The 19,255-nt window shown below is 35.6% G+C and overlaps 1 protein-coding gene across 6 annotated transcripts in view; it reads right to left on the bottom strand.

Annotated features, from left to right (window-relative positions):
* The window catches only part of DIAPH2 (diaphanous related formin 2), a 949,436-nt gene that overhangs the window by 650,791 nt on the left and 279,390 nt on the right, over window positions 1-19,255 (bottom strand). For all 6 annotated transcript variants that reach the window (XM_073885915.1, XM_025876973.2, XM_073885914.1 and 3 more), the window contains 3 exons: window positions 12,941-13,045; window positions 9,230-9,571; window positions 6,917-7,031 (listed from right to left, as the gene is read on the bottom strand). In XM_073885915.1, the coding sequence (XP_073742016.1) occupies window positions 6,917-7,031; window positions 9,230-9,571; window positions 12,941-13,045 (562 nt within the window). The remainder of the gene's footprint in view (window positions 1-6,916; window positions 7,032-9,229; window positions 9,572-12,940; window positions 13,046-19,255) is intronic.

Below are 19,255 nucleotides of genomic sequence, written 5' to 3'. Positions count from 1 at the left end.
AACCATACTGTATTGTATATTTCAAAGTTGCTAAGAGAGTAAATCTTAAAACTTTCCATCACAAGGAAAAAAAACTGTAACTATGTAGTTGATGTATGGGTGTTAACTAAAGTTATTGTGGTAATCATTTTGCAATATATACATATATCAAATCAATATACTGTATATACTAAACTTATACAATATTATGTCAATTATATCAATAAAACTGGAAAAAATAAAAAAGCAAAACAAAAAAACAAAAATGATATAAATGAACACTATAATAATGATAATATCAGAAAGCATAGTTTAAAATTAGGGAAAACTTAGTAAAAACCATGCATTACTGAATAACCTATTAAAAAGAATTAAATTTATTCTCACTGACAAGGACTAATTGACTAAAAGGATTACTTACATATAATGCCTCAGAAAAGCTACCACATTTGAATTTCTCTAAATTAAATATATTTCATAAATTGGAGAAACCTCTTTTTCTTACCTCTTATATCATGCAAGATATAGCCTGGAACTGTATTCACTGCCATCAATATACAATTGGAACAAAACATAACTCTTTGTAGTTTTATATAGCTGTGTTGAAATTTTCCACTGGATTTTATTATAATTTCTGTTTGCCAAAATAAAACTAATTTAGTTATAAGAATAATTCTAAACGTGAATGAGTATCTGTGTGAATTGTAAATGCTATCAACTGAACACCTGTTATTGTGCCTAGTCAATACAATATTTATCAGCAAAAATTAATGAAATAGAGACAGTCTCACTAACTCATAACTAAGAAGTGTCATATTAAAATAACACAAAGTGTTTATAATGTTATGAAGCTAACCCCGAAGCCCTATGAAAAACAGATTTCATTACTTTATATATCTTATGTGCATTAATATATCCTTATGAAATGCATAAGGACATGAAGACCTCATTCCTTCATTCATTATGAGAAGAGACAGGCCTCAAGTCATAGCAATGCCTCATAAATGATAGATTCTATGCAGAAAGCACCTAAAAAATCCTCAAAAAAATAACTCCCATGAAAATCCAACTTCCCAGCTTTGGTTTAAGCTCTAAAGAACTGTCTTCAGTGTCAGGATAATAGGATTACATACTTCACAAGATAATGTATGTGAAACTATAGCATTAAGAAAGGATCAGTGAGGGGCGCCTAGGTGGCTCAGTTGTTGGGCGTCTGCCTTCCACTCGGTCCTGGTCCCAGGGTGCTGGGATCGAGCCCCGCATCGGGCTCCCTGCTCAACGGGAAGCCTGCTTCTCCCTCTCCCACTGCCCCTGCTTGTGTTCCCTCTCTCGCTGTGTCTGTCAAATAAATAAATAAAATCTTTAGGGTGCCTGGGTGGCTCAGTCATTAAGCGTCTGCCTTGGGCTCAGGTCATGATCCCAGCGTCCTGGGATGAAGCCCCACATCGGGCTCCCTGCCCAGCGGGGAGCCTGCTTCTCCCTCTCCCATGCCTGCTTGTGTTCCCTCTCTCGCTGTGTCTCTGTCAAATAAATAAATAAAATCTTTAAAAAAAAAAGAAAAGAAAGGATCAGTGACCTATGCAACAAAACACACAAATTACTAAGGGCTTAATAGCCATTAAAAGCCATTGTTATGACTCTTAACTAGAGAACTGAGGGTTACCAGAGGGGAGGTGGGGGGGGAATGGGTAAAACAGGTGACAGGGATTAAGAGTATACTTATGGGGCGCCTGGGTGGCTCAGTCGGTTAAGCGACTGCCTTCGGCTCAGGTCATGATCCTGGAGTCCCGGGATCGAGTCCCGCATCGGGCTTCCTGCTCAGCAGGGAGTCTGCTTCTCCCTCTGACCCTCTTCCCTCTCGTGCTTTCTATCTCTCATTCTCTCTCTCTCTCAAATAAATAAATAAAATCTTTAAAAAAAAAAAAAGAGTATACTTATGATGAGCACTGAGTAATGTATAGAATTGCTGAATCATTATATTGTACACCTGAAACTAATATGCTGTATGTTAATTATATGGGAATTAAAATATTAAAAAAATAAATAAAAATAAATTTTTAAAGCCACTGCTACAACATAAGTAAGAGATTAAGAACAAATCTTGGTTCAAACCTCAGCTTTGCCACTTATTAGCTATGTAAAATAGACATACTGTTTACATAGCCTCAGTTTCTCCACCTATAAAACAACAATAATAGTATCTAGGGTTGGTGTGAGGATTAAATGAAATATGAATTTAAAATGTTTATGCATCTCTTGGGACATAGTAAATGCTTAATAAATGTGCTATTATTGCTATTAGTAGTGATGGTATTAGTGGTAGAAGTAGCACAATCACCACACTATCACCAATATGTAAAAATAGAGCCATTTTGATGCCTACTCATTTAGAAAATGAAGCTACAGTGTCTCAATTGCTCTCTACAAATAGCGATTCTTATAATTAAACAATGGCTTGCATCTCTGACTCACAAATTCCTTGTTCCCTCTTCTACATAAAGGAAGTAATTGTTTGATTCTAGAACATGCCAATTGGAAAGGAGTGTATGTTCATCATACGTTAAATTATATAAGGTATATATGGTGGTTAGTTGGCTGCCTGAAAGATTTAAGCCTTCTTGGTTTGTTTCCATATATATTAAAAGCTTATAGTACAGAACATGCATACTGTGTCATTAAGATGACAAATTATTTGTTAGGACACCAAGTCTCTCAGCACACTTTAGCACTATTTTGTAGAGGTGTGCACTCTGAGATAGACATCTCATTATTTTCAAGTCAATTCTAAGAATTTCTATATGATGAAGACAGAGATGAATTAGATTTTACCACCCTTTTGTTTTTTCATTGCTTCACCAAACATAATAAAGACTCTATTAAGCAACCAAACAAGGGCGGGTATGGTCAAAAGCAGCTAGCTGATTCAATGACTAAGAAACACAATTTAAAATATGATCCTAGAGGAAAAGTGCTTTTACATAAATACATCTTTAAACTCCATTCCACCATAATTTTGAAGCTATGCCCAATATCTCAAGCATTGCAAAATAGCATTTATATGCATCTGAAATATTTATAGCACCTCAATTTTCTGTTATTATTAAAGCTAAATTACACCACAGAAATATATTATTGAAGAAGCTAAATTTTATTAACCTTTTATGTTTATTTCTTATATTTCCTCCAAGCAACATTAAAACCAAAGAAACTGCTTACAACTTCCATGCAATTTTTGTTCTTCCTGAAGCCTCTAGAGAACCCTTGAAATTCTAATTAGAATTTGCAGTTATAACCTACATTTTATTATTATTTTAAGTTTAGTTAATATTAACCATCATTACTTTAATTCTTATTTAGTATCACTGTTATCTATAATTACTACAGATTTTTAAGGAAAATGATACTATTTTTGTAGCCTTGATGTTTATATGGCCCCAAATATCATCAAATTGAATACTAAACTAGAACAGATACAAATTCTAACAGTTACATATATAATATATATTCAAAAGTACTAATAGGGTCTTTTGAAGCTGCATCTAATATATACATATTTTTTCATTAAACCAGAGAGCATTGTGAGATATATTTTGTCACATAGCAACATTAAGCTTGTAAGAACCTACATATTAATCATGGGAACACAGAATTTGGGAACTAGAAGACCTTCGAGATTAAGAATTCATACTAATCAGGATATCCTCATATCTTGCCTAAACCACTGGTAATTTATTCACAACCAATGCTCTATCATGTACCTGTGAATTCCCATCACCTATCTGTCTGCCAAAGGCCTCCTCAATAGTTTATAATCAAATTACTGTGCCACTAATGCTTAAAGTACAAAACCCCATTTATTCACTATGAAGTTCACCTTACCAGTTTCACCTCCAAGTCCCAACTCAATAGGCTGTGCTTTCAACAGCTGCACCTCGCCCAGTATGTACCTCATTCCACCTCCATACTTTTCTAATGGTGTTCTCTGACTAGAATGTCTTCTTCCCTTCTTTTCCTATTAAAATTCTACTTAAATTTCAAGGCCCAGCTCAAATTATACCACCTATGGGATCTTCATTGGTCCTACTAAAAATTAACTATATTCCCATCCTGCGTTCCTATGTAAAAAATTATCTGTGTTAGCATTTAATACAACTTTACTAAATGTAGTGTACCTCTTCCTCTCTCCTTCACTAGATGATATAAATTAAATTAAATGAGAGGTACAGTCTCTCCTAAATTAGAAATAATTTGGTTATTAATAGAAAATTAAAAATCACCTCCTAACTTTAATTCAAATAGAAAGTATAATTTGATGGTAATTACACATATTAAGTATTTACACATGTAAATATTATAGGAATCAGAGGTATTTTAAAACTTCTTTCTGGGTGCCTAGTTGGCTCAGTCACAGATTAAGCACCAGCTCCTGATTTCAGCTCAGGTCATGATCTCAGGATCCTAGGATCAAGCCCCATGTCTGGCTCCAGCTCAGCAGGGAGTCTGTTTGAGGGCTCTTTCTCTCTCTCTCTCTCTCTCTCTCTCTCTCTCTCTCCCCCTCCACCGTCCCATCTCGTGCTCTCTCCCTCTCTTAAATAAATCTTAAAAAAAAAACTTTCTATTCATCAACCTGAAGTACTCTGAACTCCTAAGTTAAATATTTTCTTAACATAGACTAGTAATGCTTTCAGTGCATTTAGAGAGAACAAGAAATGAGCTCTCCAAACCCCTTGCAATAGGAGAAAATTCTCAGAGGTTTTGGAACACTGGGTCTAAGAGCTTTGGAAATAGGCCTTAGAAACAATGAGTGTGTTCCTCCTTCCGGAATGCAACTGAGTGAGTGGCAAACAACAGCAAAATGGGAAAGAAAGGGTTTCCTGGAACTAGGAAAGCCAGGGAAGTGTGCTTGGAGTTCACTGGAGCCAGAGCCTCCTGATTTCTTACTGATCCCGCCACCTACTGGCCAAATTATGAATCAAGACCCTGCAAGTGACAAGGAACTTTAGCTGTTATAATAAGGTCAATCAACAGTTACCAAGTGTCATTGAAATAAATGGGAAAGTTGTATCATTAAAATTTGTTTTGGCTATGTTATTTATGTCTGGAATATGCTATGATGCTTAACTGTTCCTTTAAATGTCCCTTTGAAAAATAAATCTTAGTAAAAGTAGTATTACTGAAAGGCACTCCTGACCTGATTTGTACTCAAATATTCAAAATTAGGAAAACAGAAATAGTACTAGTGTCACACATAAAATTCAGAGAATCAGAGCTAAGAAGAGCAAGAATTCAGTGTTCTTAGCAGTGAGTAGATGAGAGCCTTCATATAATTTTTATTAGGTTTTAGCAGCTGCAGTAAGAATTGCTTCTATTATAACTGATTGGCTCTATCAAGTGCTGCTCAGAAGAGCAGGAAATTCTCTTGCTGAATTAACAGCTCGATTAAGTGTCAACAACTAAGGCAAAACACACACACACATACACAGCATCATGTTAAATGAAAGGGAAAAGGGAATTAATATTTCTTAAGTGCCTACTATACTAAACACTGTGCTGGGTGCTTTAAATATATAACCTTATTTAATTCTCCCAACACTACTAGATAAACATTAGTCTACTCATTTTATGGATGAGAAAATTCAGTCTCAGAGGTTACAAGTATTACAGTTGAAATGCAAATAAGTGTGACTCCATTTCCTCAGGCTTTTTCCACTATATCATACTACCTTTAGAAACTCTCTAATGGATTTTATAGTTATCTGTATGTCTCAAACGTAATTTTCTTCACTTGTAAAATAGAGTCCAGACTTAATCATTTCTACGGTCCAGACTAACTCTAAAATTTCATGAAATCTATGATTCTTGTGGGACTCAGTACAAAAAACATGGAGAGGGGCGCCTGGGTGGCTCAGTCATTAAGCGTCTGCCTTTGGCTCAGGTCATGATCTCAGCGTCCTGGGATCAAGCCCGGCATCGAGCTCCCTGCTTGGCAGGAAGCCTGCTTCTCCCTCTCCCATTCTCCCTGCCTGTGTTCCCTCTCTCGCTGTGTCTCTGTCAAATAAATAATAAAATCTTAAAAAAAAAAAAACATGGAGACGTAAAAGAACAACTGCTCACTACAAAATGTGCAAAGAACTGGAGGGAGACGGTCACAGAAGAGTAAATAAAAATTGCCTCTGAATGTAATAAAAGCTGCTCACCTTCACTCCAAATTTAAGAAGTCAAAATTACAACATGGATGATTTACCATTTTCACCTCTGAGATGGACAAACGTTGTAGGGAAACAGATACTCAAATATATTGTAGGTGCCACTAAAGAAACAAGTTCTTTGGAAAGCAATTTGGTAATATATATCAAAATTATAAATGTATACAGCATTTTGTCCAGGAATTTCACTTCTAGAATTTGTCCTACAAATAGATCTTATGTGCACAAAGGTATATGCAGATACACATTTATCCCAGCATTGTTTGAAATACCAAAAATACTGGAATTAATCTAAATACCCATTCACTGGAGACTGGTTAAATATATTAGGATAAGTCCATACCAACAAATTCTATGCAGTATGCCAAAGGAACATAGTAGATGAACGCAAGCTATTATGGATAACATCCAAGTATATAAAGTAAAAACAGCAAGAAGTAAAAAACAAAAAAATGATAAATACACATATGCATCTAGAAGCACAGACTATTTCTAGGAGGCAATGTTAGAAATTAGTAACAGTGGTTTTCTCTGGGGAAGAAGCTGTAAGTCTGGAATTAAAGGGATAAGCTTATCATGCATCCTTTTTTAAATTATTTTTACTATATGAATACTATGATGTAAGCATTTTTACCTTTTTTAATTAAAAAACGTGTTTATAACAAACAGTCGTCTCTGGAGTCACTCAAGAACCCTTTAAATGTGAAGGTTACTTAAAAAATAAGATGTACCTTTTATCTGGGTAGCAAAATTCAGTGTCAATTTTGCAAAGAGATCAGGATTTTCAAACTTGTCCTCCTTAACTTTTAACCAGACACAGTTCTCAGATAATTCTTTGGGTTCAATCTGAAACAAAAATAACGAAGATAAGTATCTAAATTATTCATATTTAATTCTTCAAAGAATTCAATTTCACCAAGATTGATAGTTCCTTTATTTATCTACCTACTAAATCAATTTCAGGATCTATCAAAATAACATTTAAGTAAATATTCATTGGGGAAGTCCCAGAATTCTATTGGTGTACAAAAAAGATACACAACAGCAATTAGCCATATAGCAAATTACATTTAAAAAAGTCTTCTGGGGGCACCTGGGTGGCTCAGTCATTAAGCATCTGCCTTCAGTTCAGGTCATGATCCCAGGGTCCTGGGATCAAGCCCTGCATCGGGCTCCCTGCTCGGTGGGAAGCCTGCTTCTCCCTCTCCCACTCCCCCTGCTTATGTTCCCTCTCTCGCTGTCTCTCTCTGTCAAATAAATAAAATCTTAAAAAAATAAAAAGATAAAAATAAATAAAAAAGTCTTCTGGAAGGAATCTTAAAAATAGTTTAGTAAATCCCTCCCCCAATTCACATATATTTTTTTTCTCCTCCTGGATTTTTAAAAACGAGGAAACTAAAATTCAGAAAAGTGAATTAATTCTCCATGTTTACTGACCAGGGTGAAGGTAATAACCATAATAGCTGACAACTTACATACCTCCTATAATGTGTCAGGTGCAGTTTTAAGTGATCTGCATATATTATGTAATCTAACCCTTATAATAATCCCTTGAAGCAGGACCTATTATTATCTCCATGTTAAAGATGAGGAAACAGCCCCAGAAAGTTTAAGTGGCTGTCCAACTAGTAAATGGCAAAGAGGGGAATTAAACCCAGGCAGTGATGCTCCAGAGAATTGTGCTCTTAACCACTACATCGAAACCCAAGATTAGAACTGTACATTTTCCAGTACATCATGATGCTTTGTGTTGTATTAGTACCATTTCACTGTATGCTGAAATATTAACTGAACATATCATTAAATTTATACATAGAGACAACTGGACCAACAGCATCTGGATCCTATAGTTTGGTGGACTGTACCTAATAAAAAATAACTACATTCCAAAAACATTTGTACCTCATTTATGAGCAAAGCATAAGTATAGTCTTAAGTTAAATACTGGTTTAACCATGATTCTGGTCAAACCAATTTACTATGTAGATACTGTCATATTTCACTCTAAGTATGTTCATTAGATTAGTTCCTACTGAACAGGGACTGTGTCAATCCTGATAAGAAGCTTTTTACGAGACATATTCTTATAATAATAAAGCAAAATAGAAGTGCCTGGGTGGCTCAGTCAGTTAAGTGTCCAACTCTTGATTTCAGGTCAGGTCATGATCTCAGGGTCATGAGATCAAGCTCCATGTCAGGCTCAGGCACGGAGCCTGCTTAAGATTCTTTCTCTCACTTTCTCTCTCCTTCTACCTCTACCCCCCTCGCATTCTCTCTCTCAAGGAAAGAAAAAAAAAAAGCAAAATAACATTCAAAAGAAAAAAACCTCATAAATTACATTAAAAAAATAATTAGGTTATTCTGTAGTGACAGAATGCTGCCAACTATTCCATACTATCTAAATATTTAAAACTAAAACAAAAAAGGGACGCCTGGGTGGCTCAGTCAGTTAAGTGTCTGACTTCAGCACAGGTCATGATCTCAGGGTCCTGGAATTGAGCCCTGCATCATGCTCCATGCTCAGTGGGGAGTCTGTTTGTCCCTCTCCCTCTGCCCCTGCCCCTGCTCGTGTTCTCTCTCTCTGATAAATAAAAATCTTTAAAAAAAATCTAAAACAAAAAAAACTCTCTAAGAACAAAAATAACTAAGATAAAAAGGCTCAGTAATAATAAAGATTATATTTAAGAATGTTGTAGTACTTAAAACAGTACAAGAATCAAAATCATGTTTCATTTGGTGATATATTTTATATATTATTCTCTAGCACCATTTTCACTTTGGTTTTCCTTTTGACTTCTACATTAATTTCCAATTATCTGTGGAGTTTCCAATTCACAGGGTACTAGACTGAAAGATAAACATAAGATGGTGAACTCACAAAGGAAAGCATAAGTCAGCAGTCATCTTCTCAAGCATTATACAGTACTTATATGGAGCAACAGTTATTCACATATTAATGATCAACTATGGCTGGAGAAAGCCAAAAATAATCTAGTCATAAAATATCTGGTCAAATACTCTAGTCTAGTCATAGTCATAATCACCTTTGACCAATTGATTCTCTTCATGGGCACCTCAGGTTTATATATTTTTTTCTGCTTCATCCCATAAGGCAAATCAAGTGCTGCTTCTGGGAAAGGAGGAATTCCTCCTCCAAGGGGAAGTGGTGGAGGAGGTCCCCCAAACAAAGGTGGTGGTGGTGGTGGTGGTGGTGGTGGTGGTGGTATACCCATTATTCCAGGTAAAGGAGGTGGAGGAGGAGGGAGAGTTCCTCCAGGTAGAGGTGGTGCTGGTGGAGGTGGTAGTGGTGGGGATGACCCACCACTTGGCAGTGGAGGTGGTGGAGGAGGACCTGGAATTCCTGATGAACCTGAGAGTCCATGTCCCTGAAACATATGTAATACAATGTTTAAAAGCTTACAGTAAAATATAACAGCAAAGAAAACTTATCAGTAGACATTGGGGGTTCAAGATTACATACACTTTATTTAATTTAGTAACATCAAAGGACTTAACAGTAACAAAAAACTCCCATAGATTTTTGATAAGCATTATAAACTCTGTACAAGGACTACTTCTGCTAACACACTATAAAAGTTGGCATCCTCAAAGATTTTGTGAAACACCTCTCCAAAATAATGAAAAATTACCTATCATTATAAATACATGCAAAGAAGTACTGAAGTGGCTTGAGCCTATTAGACTAGTTGGTTTGAATATAAGATAATTAATACAATCAAAGGTCTGATTCCCTTGGAGCCAATTAGCTTTACACAGTCTATCACATAGCACCAGTAACTTAGCAGTCTTCTAGTACCAATAATTAATACTGAGTAACATCCATTTGCGTGGTAATATATGTTTATCAATGTTTTTACAGCTATTATTTCTTTTCATTGTTATTATAACCCTGTAAAGTAAGTAGGGCATTTTTAATCTAAACTTTATCTCACTGCTTATAGATGAGAAAAAACATAACTACAAAAAGGTTAAATGACTAACCAAAGGTAGCGGAGTCTGAAATGTGGTTAAATTTGAATGTGGGTTGTTCTTATACCTAATGCAGTCCTCTTTCCACTATAGCAGTCTATCTCCTCATGGAGTCACTTGCCATGAAAAGATTAATTCACACGGACTGGATGATGAGGACAGTATAACTTACTTCTACCATAAGAAATTGACTTCAACCTCATTCTCTAATGATAATGGATAACAGATGAAGGACTGTATCTCATTCCAAACTGTTTACTTTTTAAGTTAATCTGTACCTGTTTCTTTAAACCATTGCTGGTTACAATGGTTCACTTCTAAAATAAATGAATATTAAAGTGAAGTTGGTTATTATAAACATTCCTAAGAAAATCCTACCAATGAACAGATGTATTTGTAATCAAGATATGACATTAGATGAACTGAAAGAAAAGTTTAAAATTAATAAAATTTCTTGGCATAGTGTTATTTTTATTTGGGAAGAAAGTCTTCTTATCTTTACTAATATGAATTTCCAAGTTGGAGTACTTAAAAGTACTAACTAAACTTAGAAATGGCTTTACAAAATAAGTTGAAGCATATTTGAAGAATAATCAATTTAAAGGACTGACCTATGTATAAGCATATTAAAAATTAACAATCATAGAATCATGGAAACATTTCTCATAATATTTAATATGCACTTTCCAATATTTTTATTCATATGTATGATGTTTATGTGTGTATATACATATATGCAACTAAAGTATTTATATACTCAACAAATAACAATCCTCCTCTGGAATGCAATCCTCTCCTGAAATTAGTAAGTATTACAATATGCAAAATTATTTTCATTTTACTTTTAATGTAGCAAAATTATAGAAAACAGATTTTTATGATCTTGATTGAGATCAAAGAAATTATAGAGAAAATCAAAATAATTTTTCTGAAAAGTTTAAGAAATTAGTAATTTACAAGTTTTATGTAAATAGTTTTGTTGAATACTTTGAAAGGTAAAATGTATATCCAATTTTTTATTGAAAGAGAGCAAAATTATATTTGTTAACATCAAATTTTTACTCCATTAGATCATATCTATGATATGAAACTTGGGGAGCCATAAAAATGCTATCCCTTTTAACAGAGGATTTTACTCAAGTTAAATGCATGTTTCACAAATTTAATAAAGAATCTCAAATAAATGCCACCAGCCTTTAAAAATCAAATCATATCAGCCCTTCTCTTCCCTCTCATGAACAATTAGGAATGCAACAATTAAATTAGGCTACAATAGAGTATTGAGAATTTGAATATAGCTAATGAATAATTTAGTATTTGGCACAATTTTGGGTACACTAGAAAGGACTGTGTGACTCTGCTTTTTTACAGATCAGTTAAATTAATAATAAATAAGCAACTACTCACTAAATAGTAAGGCCTTGTGGTAGGGTGACATTGAGGAATGTCACCATCTGGGGGGGGTGCAAAAACAAAAAGAAACTGAGTTCTCAGAGATGTGAAAAGGGAAGGCAGATGATACAAAAAAGGAGAATGACTTAATGAAAGAAATTATCAAATATTATAGGTAAGTGAAACAGACTAAGGGTATGAAAAGCAGTGAACTGAATAATTTAGAGTTCATCAGTAACTTCTGAAGTCATTTCTCAGTAGACTGATGGATACAAATCTAGTCAATCAATAAACATCTACTGAGCATGCACTATGTTAAGAGCTGTTAGGGAAAAAAAAAAAAACACAGGCCCCAAATGGCATCAGTTAGGCTCAGTCCCCAAACCAGAGCTTAATACATAATCTAACTGCAGTTTCAACATCCCCAAGAAATAGTCTTAACAGGTGAGTCAGGAACTTTTAAATCAACAGACAATATGTCAGCCACAGAAGTCCTCTCCAGCCCGTAATGGTAGATAAAGTAATCTGCATAAGACCTCTTGCTTTCCCCCTAAGGGAAAGTGGCAGGGCCTAAAAGATCTTTTCCTTTCCCTAATAACTTGTTGCCCCACCCTCTTTTCATAAAAACCTTTCATTTTATACAACCCCCTGGAATTCCCCTCTGCTTACTAAATGGAATGATGCCAAATTCATAAATCATTAATAAAGCCAAATAGACTGTCAAAATTTATGTGGCTGAATTTTGTGTTTTAATGAACATTTTTTTCTTCCATTTTATTTTCTCAATCATTGTTTTCATTAATGGGCTTTGTAGGTTAAAATGCATAGTAAAAACTAAAAAGAAAACGCATACACAGAAAAAGGAAATTATTCTCAACAACACTGATAATCTTCCATTTCTTAATAACCATTTAAAACATAAAAAGTGCCGAGGGTATTTAAAAAAATAAAAATAAGGTGTTGAGAGGACTTAATCAGTTCTAAAGTTTAGATACCATAACTAAGATCTTGAGTGTATATGAGTGCTTCTCATCATAGGTGATGCAGGAGGAAATGCAAAATTTCTAGGTTTTGAAATTATGCATCCAACTTTTCAAATCATCAAAAAATTTTTGCTCCTAAACATTCTTGATTGTGTAATATATTCCATTAAAACTATTGAGGGAAGTTTAAGCAACTAATACCTTATTTTTACCCAAACAGTAAAATTATTTATTGTCCTGGAAAATTAAATCTGTAGAGTTATTTCAACTAAAATGCAAAACTGCCAAAAAGTCTGCTTCTGGTCACATTTTTCCTTGCATCTAACAAGATAATTTTCTACCATCAAACTCACTACGACATGACATAAAGTCTATACCTTCTTTCATTACCTGGGTTCGAAGTTGCTGGATTTCTGTTTCAAGCTCTTTAATTTTTTCTTCTCGTTTTTGAAGTTCAGCTTGAGCTTCCTGTCGAGCTGTGAATTCTTCATCAAACTGCAATGATCACCACCATAAATGTACACTTAATAACATAGTTTTGAGAAAGTTTTAAACAACTTTATGTATTAGATAAGTGGAATGTTTTTTGCTTTATTGAATTCCCAGGTCATTCAGAAAATCAAAGCTCCAGATCACTTTCATAACAATTAAGCACACCTGTTGGGGTGGGTTACTGATTATGGTGTTAGTAGAGAGGAAATATGGCAGCAACCCAAGGTAAAAAATACCCATTTTCACAAAAAAAAAAAATTTTTTTTAAGATTTATTTATTTTAGAGAGAGAGATAGAGACAGACAAAGTATGTGGGGTGGGGCAGAGGGAGAGAACCTTCAAGCAGACTTCCCACTGCGTGCAGAGCGAGACTTGGGACCCCATCTTGCCATGCATGAGATCATGACCTGAGTCGAAACCAAGAGTGGTATGCTGAACCAACTGAGCCACCCAGGCGTTCCCCAAACAAAATTTTAAAAGGGTGGACTGAGAAGTCTCTCTTTGCATATAATGGACATTTATACTGTTCTGTTATTGAAAAATAGGTTTTAGAATTATTTTCTTTAATGTTTCATCCTATACATTTAACTTTATCAAATTAGAAAATGAAACCTAGAAATGCCTGCATGGCTCAGTTGGTTAAGTGTCTACCTTCAGCTCAGGTCATGATCTCAGGGTCCTGGGATGGAGTCCTGCATTGGGCTCCTTGCTCAATGGGGAGCCTGCTTCTCCCTCTGCCTGTTGCCCCCCCCCCCCGCTTGTGCTCTTGCTCTCTCTCTCTGACAAATAAGTAAAATCTTTAAAAAAAAAAAGAAAATGAAACCTAAAAGTTCACCATCAAGCAGTTCAACTCTGTAACTATATTTAACCTTGAAAAGAGAATACACTTTTAGAATGCTCAAATGATTGTACTTTAACACAAATTATAATATTTCTATTGCAATCTTAATTGTCTAGCATCCAAAAAGTGGTATTCCACAAAATCTGACAGTAGAATGATATATGGATAGCCTAAATGGAATTCTCCTTCAGCTGTTTAACCAAAATACCTGCATAAAATACTAAAAGAGAGAAAATGAGAGGTTAAATTATGATGTGTTGGGGGAAGGAGTTAAGATGGTGGAAGAGTAGGGGAACCAATGTTTGCCTCATCCTTCAAATACAACCACATGAATATCAAATCTTTATGAATTCAAGAAATCGTTAAGAGGACTGAGAGACCAAACTGCACAACTACAGGGAGAGAAGAGCCACACTGTGGAAGGTAGGGGGTACAGAGATGTGATTTAGGGTAATAAAGAATTACAGATGCTGTAGAGGGGAGGGAGCCCAAATCATGGACAGAGGAAACAGAGTGGAAGAGTGAAAGAGAGAAAGCACAAAGTGCACAGAAGATCACATACCAAGAACACTTCCCCAAAACCATACACTGGGAAAATGAGAGGGGCTGATTATCATGAGTTTTTACAACCAGCAGAGCTAAAAGACTTAAGATTTAGAAGTCTGCACCATGGCCATTGTGAAGCCTGGGGGATGCAGTGGTACACCTGTGTAGGAGGCAGAGGCCTGGGAGCAGATGGCACAGTCTGAGGATCCCCTAGGATGCACTAGAAAAGAAAGTTCCTCCTTCTTGGAGTGTATCTGCTAGAGGAGGCAATGCATCTCCAGGGACAAAAGAGCCATCAGGTGGCATTGTGCTGCCCAGTTCCTTAGCATAGGGAAAGAGACAGCAGCTGAGGGCAGCTAACCTGGATGCTGGCTTTCTGTTGCACTTTACTATAAACTTCAAGCTCCTGCGTGTTGGTGCAATTGCACTTATGGGACAAACTGACGCCAGCCCCAGGGTGGTGTGACACTCCTCAGAGGATCAGCATGGGTCCATGCTTAATAGGTACCAAAAGTTATGAGTTTTGAAACTCAACTGATGTGCCTGAGATAAAAGACAGGTGCTCTGCACTGTTGGGGAGGTAACTGGCCTGGATACATAAAGGGTGAATGCAGGGATTTGAGGGAAGCCTGAACACACAAGAAGAGACTTTTCGCTCCTCTGTCAGGGATTCCCAGACACTGGCAAGCATGAACTCCCCACATAGCAGAGGCCTGAGGAGCCTACACCAAGCCCCACCTCACTGTGCTCTGAAGAAGCTTCTTTATGAGGGCAAGTATGCCTGAGAACCAATGCAGGGGGGCACACCCCCAGAACACCAGCACAAATGCCCCACATGCACCAAGTCTACTGACCATAGAGTACTACAAAGCTTCAACTCTAATGGAAAGAGGATCATGACTCTTTTAACAAGCAGACTAGAGCACACCTAGGAAAAACTCAACACATAATGCACAAGATCCAAACATTCCCCATTTGAGACAAGAAGAAACTCTGCAGAGGACTGACCTGGGGAAAGAGCAGCCAAAAAACAGCAGCAGAGTGTACACAGCATACACCAGAAGCAGTTCCTGAAGTGTCAGGTGCTGGAGTATATACGACCTCTCCATAATAAAGCTATTACTCTCATGAGCAGGAAACATATCAGGCTTTACTAGCACACAGAAGAAGACAGAGACCTAGACCAAATACCAAAATGGAGGAACTCATCCAAAAAGAAAGACCAAGAAAAGGTCATGGTCAGGGATCTACTAGAAACAGATACAAGTAATATACCTGATTCAGAATTTAAGAGAAATTCATAAGGATACTATCTTGGCTTGAGAAAACAACAGAAGACACCAGGGAGTCCCTTATCACAGAGATAAAAGACTGAAAAACTAGTCAGGCCAAAATAAAAAATGCTATAGCCGAAATGTGAAACCCACTGTGTGTAATTATCCACATGGATGGAAGAAGCAGGGGAACAAATAAGCGATACAGAAGATAAAGCTATGGAAAATAATGAAGTTAAAAAGAAGGAAAGAAAAATGTTTGATCATGAATGTAGACCTAGGGAATTTAGCAGAGTCCACAAACCACAATAATATTTGTATTATAGGAATCTCAGAAGAAGAAGAGAGAAAAACGGGGCAGAAAATTTAATTGAAATAACAGCAGGAAAATTCCCTAATCTGGGGAACAAAACAGAAATCCTTACCTAGAAGGCACAGAGAATGCTGATCAAAATCAACAAAAGCAGGCAAACACCAAGACATATCATGGTTAAAATTTACAAAATATAGAGATAAGGAAAAAATCCTAAAAGCAACAAGGGAAAATAAATCTAAAACATACAAGGGAAGACAAATAAGGTTAGCAATGGACATTTCCACAGAAACTTGGCAGGCCAGAAGAGTGTGACATGATATATTCAACATGCTGAAAACAAAAAAATATGCAGCTAAGAATATTCTATCCAGCAAGGATCTCATTAAGAATAGAAAGAGAGATAAAGAGTCTCCCAGAAACACAAAAACTAAAGAAGTTCATGACCACTAAACCAACCCAGCAAAAAATATTAAAGGGGATGCTTTGAGTAGGAAAGAAAGACCAAAGGTAACAAAAACTGGAAAGGAACAGAGAAAATCTCCAGAAATGACAACTTTACAAGTAATACAATGGCACAAAATTCATATCTATCAATAATTATTCTGAATGTCAAAGAACTAAATGCTCCAATCAAAAGACATAGGCTATCAGAATGGATTAAAAACATGACATTCTAAAACCTTTGGGATGCAGTAAAAGCTGTCATAAGAGGGAATCAATATAGGCCTACCTCAAGAAGCAAAAAACTCTCAAATACACAAACTAACCTTACACCTAAAGGATCTAGAAAAGGAACTGCAAATGAAGCCTAAAGCCAGCAGAAGGGAAATAATAAACATTAGAGCAGAAATAAATGATATAGAAATAAAAAAAAAAACAGTAGAACATATCAATGACATTAGGAGCTGATTCCTTGAAAGAATAAAATTGATAAACCCCTACCAGATTTCTCAAAAAGAAAAGAGAAAGGAACCAAATAAATAAAATCACAAATGAGAGAGGCTAGATCACAATCACCACCACAGAAACACAGCTATAAGAGATTATGAAAAACTTTATGCTGACAAATGTGGAAGAAATAGATAAATAGAAATAGATAAATTTCTAAACACATATAAATAAATAGAAATAGATAAATTTCTAAACACATATAAACCACCAAAACTAAAATAGGAAGAAATAAAAAACTTAAACAGACTGATAACCAGAGAAGAATTTGAATCAGAAATCAAAAAACTCCCAACAAACAAAACACTGGGGGCAGATGGCTTCCCAGGGGAATTCTACCAGACATTTAAAGAAGAGTTAATACCTATTCTTCTCAAACTGTTCCAAAAAATAGAAATGGAAGGAAAACTTCCAAACTCATTCTATGAGGCCAGTATTACCTCAATTCCAAAAGTAGACAAACATCCCACTAAAAAAGAGAATATATAACCAATATTCCTAATGAACATGGATGCAAAAGTTCTCATCAAAATACTAGCAAAACGAATCCAACATACATTAAAAAAAATCATTCACCACAATCAAGTGGGATTTATTCCTGGATTGCAAGGGTGGTTCAATATTCACAGATCAATCAACGTGATACACCACCTTAATAAAAGAAAGGATAACAACCATATGATCCTCTCAATAGATGCAGAAAAAGCATCTGACAAAGTACTGGATCCATTCTTGATAAAAAACCTCAACAAAGTAGAGATAGAGGAAACATACCTCAATATCATAAGGACTTTATATGAAGGACCCACAGCTAATATCATCCTAAATGTGGAAAAACTAAAAGCTTCTCCTCTAAGGTCAGAAACACGACAGGGATGTCCACTCTCATCATTTGTTCAACATAGTGCTGGAAGTCCTAGCCTCAGCAATAATACAATAAAAGGCATCCAAATTGGCAAGGAAGAAGTCAAACTTTCACTCTTCATAGACTACATTTTTTTTAATGTGGAAAAGCCAAAAGACTGAACCAAAAAATTGCCAGTATGGATACATGAATTCAGTAAAATCACAGGATACAAAATCAACGTACAGAAACGTGTTGCATTTCTATACACAATAATGAAGAAACAGAAAGAGAAATCAAGAAAATGATCCCATATTCAATTGCACCAAAAGCCATAAGATACATAGGAATAACCCTAACCAAAGAAGTTAATGATCTGTACTCTCAAAACTATAGAACACATATGAAAAAAATTGAAAAGGACACAAAGAAATGGAAAAACATTCCATGCTGATGGATTGGAAGAAAATTGTTAAATGTCTATACTACACAAAGCAATCTACACATTCAATGCAATCTCTATCAAAATACCATCAGCATTTTTCACAGAGCTAGAACAAGCAATCCTTAAATTTGTATGGAACCACAAAAGACCCCGAACAGCCAAAACAATCTTGAAAAAGCAAAGCAAAGATTCAGACTTCACAATTCTGGACTTCAAACTCTATTACAAAGCTATAGTCATCAAGATAGTATGGTACTGTCACAAAAACAGATACACCAATTAATAAAACAGATTAATTAATAAACCCAGAAATGGACCCACAACCATACGCTCAACAAATCGTTGATAAAGGAGGAAAGATTATCCAATGGAAAAAAAGACAGTCTCTTCAACAAATGCTGTTGGGAAAACTGGGCAGCATCATGTAAAAGAATGAAACTGGACCACTTTCTTACAACATACCCAAAAATAAATTCAAAATAGATTAAAGACCTAAATGTGTGATAGGTAGCCAGAAAAATCCTAGAGGAAAACACAGGCAGCAATCTTTTTGACATCAACCATAGCAACCTGTTTCTGGACATGTCCACCAGAGGCAAAAGAAACAAAAGCAAAAATTAACTATTGGTACTTTTTCAATATAAGAAGCTTCTTCACAGCGAAGGAAACAATCAACAAAACTAAAAGGTGAACTTTGGAATGGGTGAAGATATTTGTAAATGGCACATGTGATAAAAGATTAGTATCCAAAATCTATAAAGAGCTTATGAAACTCAACACCCAAAAAACAAATAATCCAGTTAAGAAATGGGCAGAAGACATGAATAGACGTCTCTTCAAAGAAGACATACAGATGACCAACAGACACATGAAAATATGCTGTACATCACTGTCAGGGAAATACAAATCAAAACTACAATGACATACCACTTCACAATGGTCAGAACAGCTAAAATTAACAGCACAGGAAATAGCAGATGGTAGTGAGGATGCAGAGAA

The sequence above is a fragment of the Callorhinus ursinus genome, unplaced genomic scaffold (genome assembly GCF_003265705.2).
Source record: "Callorhinus ursinus isolate GAN/ISIS: 27379988/994484 unplaced genomic scaffold, GSC_fseal_2.0 scaffold67, whole genome shotgun sequence".
NCBI classification, from domain to species: Eukaryota; Metazoa; Chordata; class Mammalia; order Carnivora; family Otariidae; genus Callorhinus; species Callorhinus ursinus.
This window is presented reverse-complemented; position numbering and strand designations above follow the sequence as displayed.